Here is a 12,415-nt window from a genome sequence, read left to right as displayed (position 1 = left end):
AGAGGGAGACTAAATTGGGATCACCCTGTCTCCTACTTTGCCTTTTCTGCTGGAACAAAAGGAAATCTAGGACTTCCCTGGTGGTATGGTGGTTAAGATTGCACTTCCACTGCATGGGCATGGGGTCCGATCCTCGGTGGGGAAATAAGATCCTGCATGCTACACAGCATGGCCAGAAAGAGAGAGAGACAATCTAACTCCATTTGTAAAAGACATGGGTGACAGCTTAGGGTGAGGTTTCTAGCCTGGGAGAACCCACTCAGGGCCAACCTGGCTTTCCTGAGACCAACTTAGAGTACCTGATTCCCAGATCTCACAGATACTCTTTCTGCCTCTTTTCCTATCTTGAGTCGTTGCCCAAACTTTGGGGTCTCATTCATTCAGTGAAGGTTTAACAGGCATTTGTTTTGTGCCAGGCACTGTTCTGGGTTTCCCTTAGCACAAACTGAACTGGCTTAGACATGTGTCAAGACTTGTCCAAAGTGTTAGTCATCCCCATGCCGAAGGAATTGAAGTAGTGTTGGAAGTGGCACAGGATGGGGCCACCTGCGGGGAGAGTCTGACCTAAGGTCTCCCCCCAGCTCTCAGAGCAGGGGTGTCTCATTTGTATAATTTGTGTCAATTGAACCAAGACTGAAATTTGAGAGAAACCAAAATTGGAGATCTGGGACTCAGAATATAGAGTTGCACTAGGTCTGGAAACAAAGGCTTAGGGTGGTTGGGCTTGTGTATGGTGGGAAAGTAAGTTATGGGTAGGGTAAAGAGAGGGATGGGAGTTGTTGAGGGATGAGGTGGGACAAGCCACCTGAGGCCAGATGATGCAGACCCTTGAATGCCAGGCCCCAACCCCTGGGGATTTTCCTGAACGCAGTGGGGAGCCATGAGAGGAATTTGAGCAGGGTAGTGATATAGTTAACTTTGCATTTTAAATAGATGCTCTGACGTTTGTGCTGAAAACAGAAGGGAGGGGGAAGAGACTGGAGATGCTAAATTTGGCAGGAATGATGGTTGCCTTAGCCAGGGGAGGTGGCAGAGGAAATGGAGAGAAGGGAGTAGGTTCCAGAGATGTGTAGAGGTAAAATGAACCATTTACTGGGCCCCAAACTAGGTGTGTTACAGTGATTATCTTGTTTAACAGTGCAGCTATCCTGTAAGTACCATTTTAAATTATCTTACCTGTCCAAAGTCATACAGGAACAGGTATTAGAGGTGGGATGCAAATTCCAGCAATTGGATGCCAAAGCCCAAGCTCTTCATACATACATTTGAACTATACATTCAGGTAGTTCAAAATTCAAAAGCACAGAGAAGTATAAAGTGAAACTTTCCCTTCCCTCTGGAGGCAACCAGTGTTATCAGATATCCTTTATACAGTTACAGAATGCTGTACTGATATGTTAGCACAATGGCTAACAGTAACAGGCGCTGGAGCCAAACTTCCTAGGTTCAAATCCTAGCTCCATCACTTACCAGCTGTTCAAAGTTCTACCACTTACCAGCTGTTCAAATCCTAGTTCTATCACTTTCCAACTGTATTACTTTAGAAAATTCCTTCAGCTTAGTTTGGGATAATAGTAGTACCTGACTCATAGACTTGTGAGGATTTAAATGAGTGATATATGAGAAGCTCACAGAATCACCATAATTTAAAATGTTAGTTATACTATTATTATGATGCAATCCCTTCATTCTGTTTGTACACAATTCCCACATAGTTTGGCCTCTTGCACTTCTTAAGTATCTTGGATATCATTACACAGCTCCATATCATTAGTAATGACAGCTACATCATACTCCATTTTGTGGCTCTAGCTGAGTTTTTTGTTAAACTGGCCACCAGTAATGAGCACTTGGGAAGTGTCCACACTTCCTTATTTTTATAATAAAAAATAAAGAGCACTGCAGTGTATCATCTTATACATACCTCCTTTAGCACATGTATGAATCTCCCTGCAAGACAAATTCCTACAAGTGTAAGTGCTGAGCCACATATGTAGACTTGCTAGTTTGCTATGTCCTGCAAAATTATTCTCTACAGAAGTTATACCAATTTAACTTCCATGGGCAATTTATGAGAATGCCTGTTTCTGGCCAACCTGCTAATATAGAGCATTATCAAACTGTTTTATATTCCCCACCCTCAAAGGTGAAAAACAATGTTTTGGTAGCTTTTATAGGCATTTCTTTTAGTATGAGTGAGGCTTAGCATTTTAAATTCCAACTGTATTTATCCATTGGCTTCTGCAAGGTGGCAATTGCCATTGACCTCGGTGAGCCTAGTTTTGGCAGCGGGAAGGAGGTGTAATCCAATTAAGAGAGGACTGAGGAATAAACAGGTTGTAACAAGTGTAGAAAGGGGAGAGTGAAAAAGTTGGCTTAAAGCTCAACATTCAGAAAACTAAGATCATGGCATCTGGTCCCATCACTTCATGGGAAATAGATGGGGAAACAGTGGAAACAGTGTCAGACTTTATTTTGGGGGGTTCCCAAATCACTGCAGATGGTGACTGCAGCCATGAAATTAAAAGACACTTACTCCTTGGAAGGAAAGTTATGACCAACCTAGACAGCATATTGAAAAGCAGAGATATTACTTTGCCAACAAAGGTCCATCTAGTCAAGGCTATGGTTTTTCCAGTGGTCATGTATGGATGTGAGAATTGGACTGTAAAGAAAGCTGAGTGCCGAAAAATTGATGCTTTTGAACTGTGGTGTTGGAGAAGACTCTTGAGAGACCCTTGGACTGCAAGCAGATCCACCCAATCCATCCTAAAGGAGATCAGTCCTGGGTGTTCATTAGAAAGACTGATACTAAAGCTGAAACTCCAAAACTTTGGCCACCTCATGCGAAGAGTTGACTCATTGGAAAAGACCCTGATGCTGGGAGGGATTGGGGGCAGGAGAGGAAGGGGATGACAGAGGATGAGATGGCTGGATGGCATCACCGACTCAATGGACATGAGTTTGAGTGAACTACAGGAGTTGGTGATGGACAGGGAGGCCTGGCATGTTGTGATTCACGGGGTCGCAAAGAGTTGGACACGACTGAGCGACTGAACTGAACTGAACTGAACAAGTGTAGAGTTGGAGTAGGGAGTTGACTAAGTTATTCCTTAGTCAAAGCAACACTTTGACTAAGGAAGAGAGAAACAAGGGAGATAGTTGGAGTGGGAGGGTGGTGGTTTTTTTTTTTAATGTGTTGAAAATGCAGAAAAGAAGAAACTCTCAAGAAATTGCAGGGACTTTGGGCACTGTCAGTAACTAGCTGGGTAACCTTATACAAGTCGCTTAACCTCTCTGGGGACTAATTTTCCTCACCTGTAAAAATGGGGACAATGGTCCCTACCACACAGGGATGTTCTAAGGATTAAATAAATGAACACATTCAACAAATTCAGTAAAGGGCTGGCAAACTGTCCTACTGTAGGACGGAACGGTCCACCTCCCCAAATCTCTAGCCGTGTTTTCAGAGATCACGACCTTCCCAGAGAATTCTCACGGTTCCAACCTCCCGGCTGGAATGGCGACCAGTGAGATTTAGACACGGCCGCTGTGCGCAGGCTCCCTTGGCGAGTGAGGCGGGGGTGCGAGGGGCGGAGCTGCGGCCGCCTGGGCTGTTCCGACGATCGCGCGCCGCCCCCGCCGCGCCCTGCGCCCGCCCTTGCCAGCAGGCGCCTCCCGCCCCCCGCATTGCTGATGCCGCTGCTGGCCGACATGGACGTGGTGAATCAGGTACGCGTTCCAGCACCGCGGACAGAGCCCGCCGCTGCCCGGCCTCCTAGCCCGGGTCGCAGTGAATCTGCCTACTCTTAGAGGTGGTGGCCAGAATTCTAGCAGCGGACGCCTGGTCCCCGGCTCTGGGGCTGGGGTCTGCGGCAGACGAGGGGAGGGAAGGGGAGGTGGAGAAAAGGAGTGCGCCCTTTGCCGCAGCGAGGGCTGTCCTCACTGCCGCAGCGGGAGCCGCCAGAAGCCATTTCTTTACAGGCGAGAGAGGAAGAAGAGGGGTCTTAGAGCTAGGGTATAGGCAAGGAGGGATGGGAAGGGAGAATGGAAGGAAGATTGGGGGGTGCTGCGGATGAGCTAGGAAATAGAGCGACAGAAGGAGTGGGGGCGGGGGTGCAAGGGAGGGCTGACACCTGCCCCTCCCAGACCCTTCCAGATGGTACCCTGGTAGACGACCACCTCTTCCCCCAGAGCAGACCAAGGGGGACGATCGGTTTCGCTTCTTCCAAACCCCTAGTCTCCCTTCCCCCAGCACATATACAGTGAAGCCATGTCCCAGCTCTCCTCCACCTTAATCAGTCCAGACCTTCTGCCATCGCACTCTTCTTCACCACCTCAGAACCTCGCCCACCTCTAACCAGGACTAACCTTTCCCCATCCTCATCATCTCAGACACCCCACCACCATCATCTGACTCACCTTTACCGCTGCAGACCCCTCCCCCACCCTAGCCAACCCAACTCCCTCCCTGTTGACTCACCTTCACCATCCAAGACCATTTCCCCCACCTTAATGAACCCCAACTCCTTCCTCACTCTCTCCACCTGATCCCCTTTGCCATCTGACTCATCTTTACGATTTCAAACCTTCTCTCCTTCCTTAATTAGTCCTGACTCCATCCCCACCTTCCTCATCCTTGAACCCCTCTACCATCTCTCTCCCCATCTCCCTGAACCCCAGGGATCTTCTTCAGAGACCCTGAACTCACACCTTCCTGAAAGTGTCACTTTCTCCTTTTCACCTTCTCTCCAAACATTACTCTCTCCCTGAGATCACATGCCTTATCCCCAGGGGTTATTGCCTGGTGGCCTTGTCCCTCACCTCCCTCTCCATCCCCAACAACCCCACCCTTCCCCACTACTTCTCTCCTCAGCTGGTGGCTGGGGGTCAGTTCCGGGTGGTCAAGGAGCCCCTCGGCTTCGTGAAGGTGCTGCAATGGGTGAGTGTGGTCTGAGCTGTGGGGAGAAAGAGGGAGGTACTGGGATTCGGAAGAGCAGAGGTGGAGTATGGATGGGGAGGGAGGAATAGATGGGTGGGTGGGGGGCAAAGGGTATGGGGAAATTGGGCTCCAGGGTGAAGTCCCAGGGCATTGGGGCCAGAGAATGGATGGGCCGTGATGTAACATCACATAAGGTCAAGGGTACCCACATCATGAAGTGGAATATTGTGATGTGCTACTTCCTCTCCTGAGGTGAGAGAGGGGCAAGGGGGGTGAAGCCTGAAGCTGGTTCTCCAGGGAGAGACACAAAGCCAGAGAAACCCAGAGACAGTGAAGGAGACAGAGAGAATGGGAGATCAGGAATGATGGAGACAGAGATGGAACTACCCAGAAAAAAGATAGAGATACACACAAAGAAATGGGAGACAGAGAAAGATGAACAGAGATGCAAAGAGAAACAGACACAGGAAGAGAGGAAGAAAAGTGGGGTGGGGAGAGAAAGAGATAGAAGAAGAAGAGACCCACTGCAAAAAGAGAAAGAGATAAATTGATAAACAGAAAGGCAGGAGGGAGACAGAAAGAGCACCACAGAGACAATGAGTCAGAGACAAAGCGGGGAGTTAGAGACAAACCAAGAAAGAGAAAGGCACACACACAGAGAGACATACATTCAGAGAGAGAAAGAGAGAAGAGGCAGAAAGAGCCTTACATAGATACTAAAGAAGTAGAGAGAGAAACAGACAGAGATATTTGAGAAAGACAAAGACAGAGAGAGAGAGACAGAGAGAGAAATAGAGACTGAGACAGAACAAGGGGAATCAGAGCATTGTTGAGATGTAGAGCCCAAGAGAGACAGTGGAAGACTGGAAGAGATAGTCACACCCCTCTAATCAGCTTGTCCTTGGGCCCCATGAGCCCTGATTAGGGGGTGGGGGTGGGGACTAGTCCATCTGCTGCTGCCTATACTGGGTCCTGATCTGTCCAGAGGAGGGCAGCCCCATCCCACGTGCACACAGGCTCACTGTGGCCATCCCCACCCCTACTGCCCAAGGTCTTTGCCATCTTCGCCTTTGCCACATGCGGCAGTTACAGTGGGGAGTTCCAGCTGAGTGTGGACTGTGCCAACAAGACCAAGAGTGACCTCAACATCGAGGTCGAATTCGAGTACCCCTTCAGGTGTGCCCCCACTCTAGCCCACCCCTGGGATCCTGACAGGCCTGGGATGGGGGTGGGGGGTTGGGACTGGCCAACACCTCCACCCCAGAGGCTCCTGCCCAGCCTCCACCTCGGGAGACCACACCCACTCAGGTCACTGTGCATGCACTGAGCACCTACCTTGTGCCTGGCACTGCTCTGGACATCCAGGACACGTGGTGACCAAGACAGGCATAGGCTGTTGCCCTCTGGCTATGTTCTAGTGAAGGGGAGGGACAGGAGACTAGCAATAAATAAGATTCAAAATTATATATATATATATACACACACACACACACACACACACACACACACACATATGTATCCTTAATGCCATAGGATAATAATGTTAGCCAATATTATTATTTAATTCCCATTCATTCATTCCATATAAATACCTTGAGGACCTGTTGTATGTCAGGTACTGCTCAAAGTGCTGGGGATAAAACAGACCAAGCTCCCTACCCTCGTGGAGCCAACATTATAACAAATAAACAAATTAATAAAGATAATTGCAGATTTGGAGAAATCCGAGGAGAGATCCTTCTTCAGGGTCTTATGATAGAGAATAATGAGGGGGTGCTGCTTAGCCATAGAGAAGGATTAAACCCAATTAAGTAGTTCTGAGAATTATTGAGCTCTTACCATATGCTGGGTGCTAGGTACATGAGAGTGAGCACAAGCAGGCAAAGTGGCTGCCCTAATGGAGAGGCTTCCCTCCTAGCCATGGAAAGACAGAGACTTACAGGAACAATTTCAATGGAGGCTCCTGAGGCTTTTCCACTCCTAGGACAAGTCACATACCTGCTCCATGTCTCCATTTCTTCACCCATAAAAGGGGGTAATAATACTCATCCTACAGGGTTATGATACATACTAAGTGAATTAATACTTGTAAAATGCTTAGCACAGTGCCAGACACACAATAAGCACTCCATAAGTGTTTGTTAAAATAAGGGAAATAAAGAAGTTTAAAGGACTCAGGAAAGAGGTCAGGGATTGAGTTGGAAATTAGGGATTTTTGAGCATTAAGGGTAAATGTAGGCTCAGGAGATCATCCAAGGTGAGAGGGAAGACTGAAGAGAGGATAGTCCAGCAGTGGCCCTGAGCAATAATCAAAAGAAAAGCGCCAGGGAGGCACGGTCTGAGAGGCTGGGGAGGGGGCATGGGAACCAGGGATCCACCAGCTCACAGAAGCTAAGGGAGTTTGGGGAACGAGTAGGGGTTGCAGCATGAGATATTTTGGAATCTGCTGCTGCTAAGTCGCTTCAGTCGTGTCCGACTCTGTGCGACCCCATAGACGGCAGCCCACCAGGCTCCCCTGTCCCTGGGATTCTCCAGGCAAGAACACTGGAGTGGGTTGCCATTTCCTTCTCCAATGCGTGAAAGTGAAGTTGCTCAGTCGTGTCCGACTCTTAGCAACTTCATGGACCGAAGCCTACCAGGTTCCTCCGTCCATGGGATTTTCCAGGCAAGAGTACTGGAGTGGGGGTTGCCATTGCCTTCTCCACTTTGGAATCTAGAAGGTCACAAAAATGTATGGCCCCCAACACCTACCATGCCTAGAGCCTCAGGTCCTGAGGATCTGCCCTTTACCCACAAGTCTGCCAGGGAAAAAATCTTTAGCCTATGTTCCCCTTGACCATCCCTGCCACTGCCCCAATAACCCCCCTTAAGGACTCCACATTCCCCCTAGAAACCCAAAAACTCAAACCAGACCCAACTCCTAGCTCCATCATTTAGCAGCCTTGCAGCCCCAGATAAGTAACTTAGTCTTGCAGAGCCTTGGTTTGTTCTTCTGTAAAACAGGTATAATAATGCCTCCTTTAGAGAATTGTTGGGGAGAGTCCTTAAAAGAGGCAATTATGTAAAATGCTTAGAGCTGATCAATACGTTTAAGCCCTTCCCTTAGGGCCTTTGCTATACAAGGGCACCGACACCATTTGCTTATCTCAGGATCCTGCCCCCCTGCCCCCCAACCTGAGGTCGGAGCTCAGGGACGTCACTCCAGTCTTTCTCCCCACACACATTCTTCCTTATGACCCCTCTTCCCTCACACCACATGTCTTCTCAGTCTGCCCCTACCCGCCCTACCCACACCTCACATACACCCATCCTGTTCTTGCATCCCTTCTACCCTCCTGTCTTTCTGTCCGTCTCCTCCTGTCTTGTAGTCTCTGGGCTCTCCTCTGCTATGTACACATTTGTTTTTCTTTTGAGGACCTGAAGTGAGGTGGAAAGAAGAGTCAACATGACATAGGGAAAAAACACAGGATTCAGATCCCAATTCTGTCATTCCCATGCCAGCTGTGTGACTTTAGGCAAGTCAGTGCGTTTCTTGGAGCCTCTGTTTCTGCCTCCACATATTTCATTTAATACTTACTGAGCACCTACTATGTGGTAGCACTGTTCTGGGACTTAAGGGCACAACAATGAACAAAACCAAGGAAAAAGCCCTGCCCTCTTGTACTTACAGCAAAAATCAAGGAAAAAAGTAACATACATGGTATGTCCAGGGGTATCACAGTTACAGAGAAAATGGAGTAAAGAAGGGGCTAAGGAGTGCTGGGAGGGAATGGTTAGATTTAATTTTAAATAGATCAGGGAAGACCTCACTGAGAAGATGACCAGTGTAGCAAAGCTTGAAGGAGATGGAGTGGGTAAGATATGAGATATCTAGGAGAGCATTCTAGTGCAAATATCCTAGGGTGGGAGGGTGCCTGGTGTGTTCTATGAATAACCAAGGGGCTGAATAACACCTATTTCACCAGGATGTTCTCAGCAATCACTGAAATGTGACTGCAGGACTTTCCTGGTGGTCTAGTGGTTAGGACTCTAGCTTTCACTGCTGAAGGCACGGATTCAATCCCTGGTCAGGGAACTAGGATCCCACAAGCCCTGTAGTGCAACCATAAAAGCCAAACAACAACAAATAATGAAATGTGACTGGTACACAGTAGGTGCTCATGAATGGTTATCTCCTCCTCTTCCTGGGACCCTGTCAGAATCTGGGAGGCCCCATGACTGGGGAGGGGGGAGGGGAAGGGAGTTCTTAGGGCCTAGGCCACACCTACCCACCTCTCTCCACAGGCTGCACGAAGTGTACTTTGAGGCACCCACCTGCCAAGGGGACCCTAAAAAAATCTTCCTGGTGGGGAACTACTCCTCATCAGCTGAATTCTTTGTCACCGTGGCTGTGTTTGCCTTCCTCTACTCCATGGGGGCTCTGGCTACCTACATCTTCCTGCAGAACAAGTACCGAGAGAACAACAAAGGGCCCATGCTGGTGAGCTCCCACGGCCACTCACATGCATGCAGGGGCCAGGGGACATGGAGCCTTGGGGACACAGCCATTTTCAGAGGCCACACCAAATTCCAGACAGGCTCACACGCAAGCACTGCTGCTACGAGCATCAGAGACACTGACTCATAGAGTGACAGGGACACTCTACAGCCCACACGGAATCCCAGACACCTGGAAACTTACCACCTCTCACCAAACCCCACAGTCTAGATGAAAGAAAGGAGCACACAGAGGTTCATTACATCAGTCATGCTTGTCATCCATCACACCACACAGACACACTGGTTCCTATACAGCGGTACTCATACACCCTCATTCCAGATACAAAATGACACAAATCTCCACATTCAGACAAACGTGGAAAGACACACTACTTGCCACAGATTAGACAACCAACTCACAGAACCCTCCTCATACACACACACACCTCAGATACCACAATCACACTCTCACACCCTCTGTGTCATACATACACACACACACACATACACGTCCAAGCAAGAAGGGCCACCTTCAAGTGAGTGTTGGGGGCTTCAAGAGCTGGAAAGGCAAGGGAGAGACAAGCCTCTTCTGGGGGACCTGCCCTCCCAAGAAAGCCTGTGATCTGAGGAGGCTCCAACAGCCCAGCATGAAGCAGCCCACTCATGGTGCTGTATCCCTCTCCCCTGCCTGTCCTAGGACTTTCTGGCCACGGCAGTGTTTGCCTTCATGTGGCTGGTTAGCTCATCGGCCTGGGCCAAGGGGCTGTCAGACGTGAAGATGGCCACAGACCCAGAGAACATTATTAAGGGGATGCATGTCTGCCACCAGCCAGGGAATACATGCAAGGAGCTGAGGGACCCTGTGACCTCTGGCCTCAACACCTCAGTGGTAAGTCCTGGGAAGCTGGCTGAGACAGCTGGGGAGGGTGGCTGAGAAACTTAATCTGGCATGGGGAGGAAGAGTGTTGGAAAGAAAAAAATGAGAGGAGAATTCCAAAGAAATCTGAGAGGGCTCCTTGGAGGAGGCATGCAAGCAACAGAGCCTTGAAGGATGAGATAGTAATTGTAATCACTGTGACACCACAAACTGTTCCCAAAAGGGGGGCATGAAATTTTCTGTCCAGTTAGGTCCTGGATCCCAGGCTCAGCCTAGTCATGTAGAATCTCTGGCAACTCAGTGAGTACCCTCTAGGGACCTGTTTCCCTACAAGCAGAATGAAAGAATAACTTGAAATGTTTCTCATCTGGACGCCCCCTACTGGCCAGACTCAGGCTGAGCTAAAATCCCGGTTCTGCCACTTGCAAGTTTTATAACCTGTAACTATCAATAGATAGCCTCTCAGACCTCAGTTTGAGCATATAAATGGAAAACAAGAGTTGATTAGTGGAATAATAACATACAAAATGCTTAGAAAAGGACCTGGCACATGGTAAGTCGTATACAAGTGTTACAGATGCTAAGGTTCCAATTTTTTTCTGTCAATTGCTGGCTATCAGACCTCCAGCCACTTAGTTTCTCTGGGCCTCAGTTTCCTCAACTGTAAAGTAGAAATATTACTTTCTGGCCCCAAACTGAATTACATTTACATATTTATACAAATTCCATGTCTTTGTTTTAGTATAAATCATATATTTATATACTTTACACATATGTGTTTATAATAAGCCCCTGGTGACTTAGTGGTAAAGAAACTGCCTGCAATGCAGGAGACACAGGAGACGCGGGTTTGATCCCTGGGTCAAGAAGATCTCCTGGAGAAGGAAATGGCAACCCACTCCAGTATTCTTGCCTGGAAAATCCCATTTATGTACTTTATACATATATGTATATACATATGTGTGTATATGTGTTTATTAGTGTTATGCCCACATATTTAATAAAAATTTATGCTTAACATTTTACTATATCTTACAAAATTAGATTCATTTACTATATTCTGTACATGTACAAATGTGTATATATGCAAATACATAAGCATGTACATCCCTGGGAATGTGAATTCTAATCACCCCACCAAGGTGATTTTTTTGCACATAGACATTCATGTGCTGGGACTCGGAGGGTCAGGGTCTCAGAAACCACCACCCTCTGGGCGCCTGGGAATCCAAGCTCGATGCAAACAGTCTCAATGTTCCCCGGGACCACTAGGGCAATGGGCGCTAGATGACAGCAGAGCTTTGTCTCCCCGCAGGTGTTTGGCTTCCTGAACCTAGTGCTCTGGGTCGGCAACCTGTGGTTCGTGTTCAAGGAGACAGGCTGGGCCGCCCCATTCCTGCGCGCTCCTCCTGGTGCCCCCGAGAAGCAACCAGCGCCCGGGGACGCCTATGGCGAGGCAGGCTACGGGCAGGGCCCCGGCGGGTACGGGCCCCAGGACTCCTACGGGCCCCAGGGCGGCTATCAGCCAGACTACGGGCAGCCGGCCAGCAGCGGCGGCGGTGGCTATGGGCCTCAGGGCGACTACGGGCAGCAAGGCTACGGCCCTCAGGGTGCACCCACATCCTTCTCCAATCAGATGTAGTCTGGTGAGTGACAGATGGGTGAGATAGCCAATGAGGGCTCATGAAAGGAGATGGGCGGGTCAATGAACCAATAAGAGGCAGGAATATATGGTCCATAGGACGCTAGCCGGACAAGTAAGGACGGCCGTTCGAAGGCCCCAATAGAGAGGCGGAGCTACATGTTAAGGGCGACTAACTAGCCAATGGTGGAGAGGAGAAGAGTGGCTTTTGAAAATAGGCAGAATGAAGAGCCAATGGGAGAGAGGTGGAAGTGCTGCTCTGATAGAAGGGAGGGGAGAGAAACGGACAGAGCAACCAATGAAAGGAGTAATAACAGGAGGATTTGCGTATTGGAAAGTCGGCTGGGCGCAGGCGCCGAGGAGGGAAGAGGAGGTGGGTCTTAGCCAATGTGTTATGATAAGGCCGGTGGATGATGAGGGTAAATGGGCTTGAATTATGAAGGTCAGCGATTACTAATCTGGAAGGAGGTGACAG

At 48.8% G+C, this 12,415-nt stretch overlaps 1 protein-coding gene across 1 annotated transcript; it reads left to right on the top strand.

The window, feature by feature from the left end:
* Positions 1-3,696: 3,696 nt before the first annotated feature.
* On the top strand, positions 3,697-11,940 carry SYP (synaptophysin). Its single transcript, XM_052663655.1, has 6 exons — positions 3,697-3,732; positions 4,877-4,942; positions 5,994-6,118; positions 9,227-9,422; positions 10,119-10,310; positions 11,614-11,940. The coding sequence occupies exons 1-6, from the start codon at positions 3,697-3,699 to the stop codon at positions 11,938-11,940; spliced, it is 942 nt and encodes a 313-aa protein (XP_052519615.1).
* Positions 11,941-12,415: the final 475 nt, after the last annotated feature.

This window comes from Budorcas taxicolor, chromosome X (assembly GCF_023091745.1).
Source record: "Budorcas taxicolor isolate Tak-1 chromosome X, Takin1.1, whole genome shotgun sequence".
NCBI classification, from domain to species: Eukaryota; Metazoa; Chordata; class Mammalia; order Artiodactyla; family Bovidae; genus Budorcas; species Budorcas taxicolor.
This window is presented reverse-complemented; position numbering and strand designations above follow the sequence as displayed.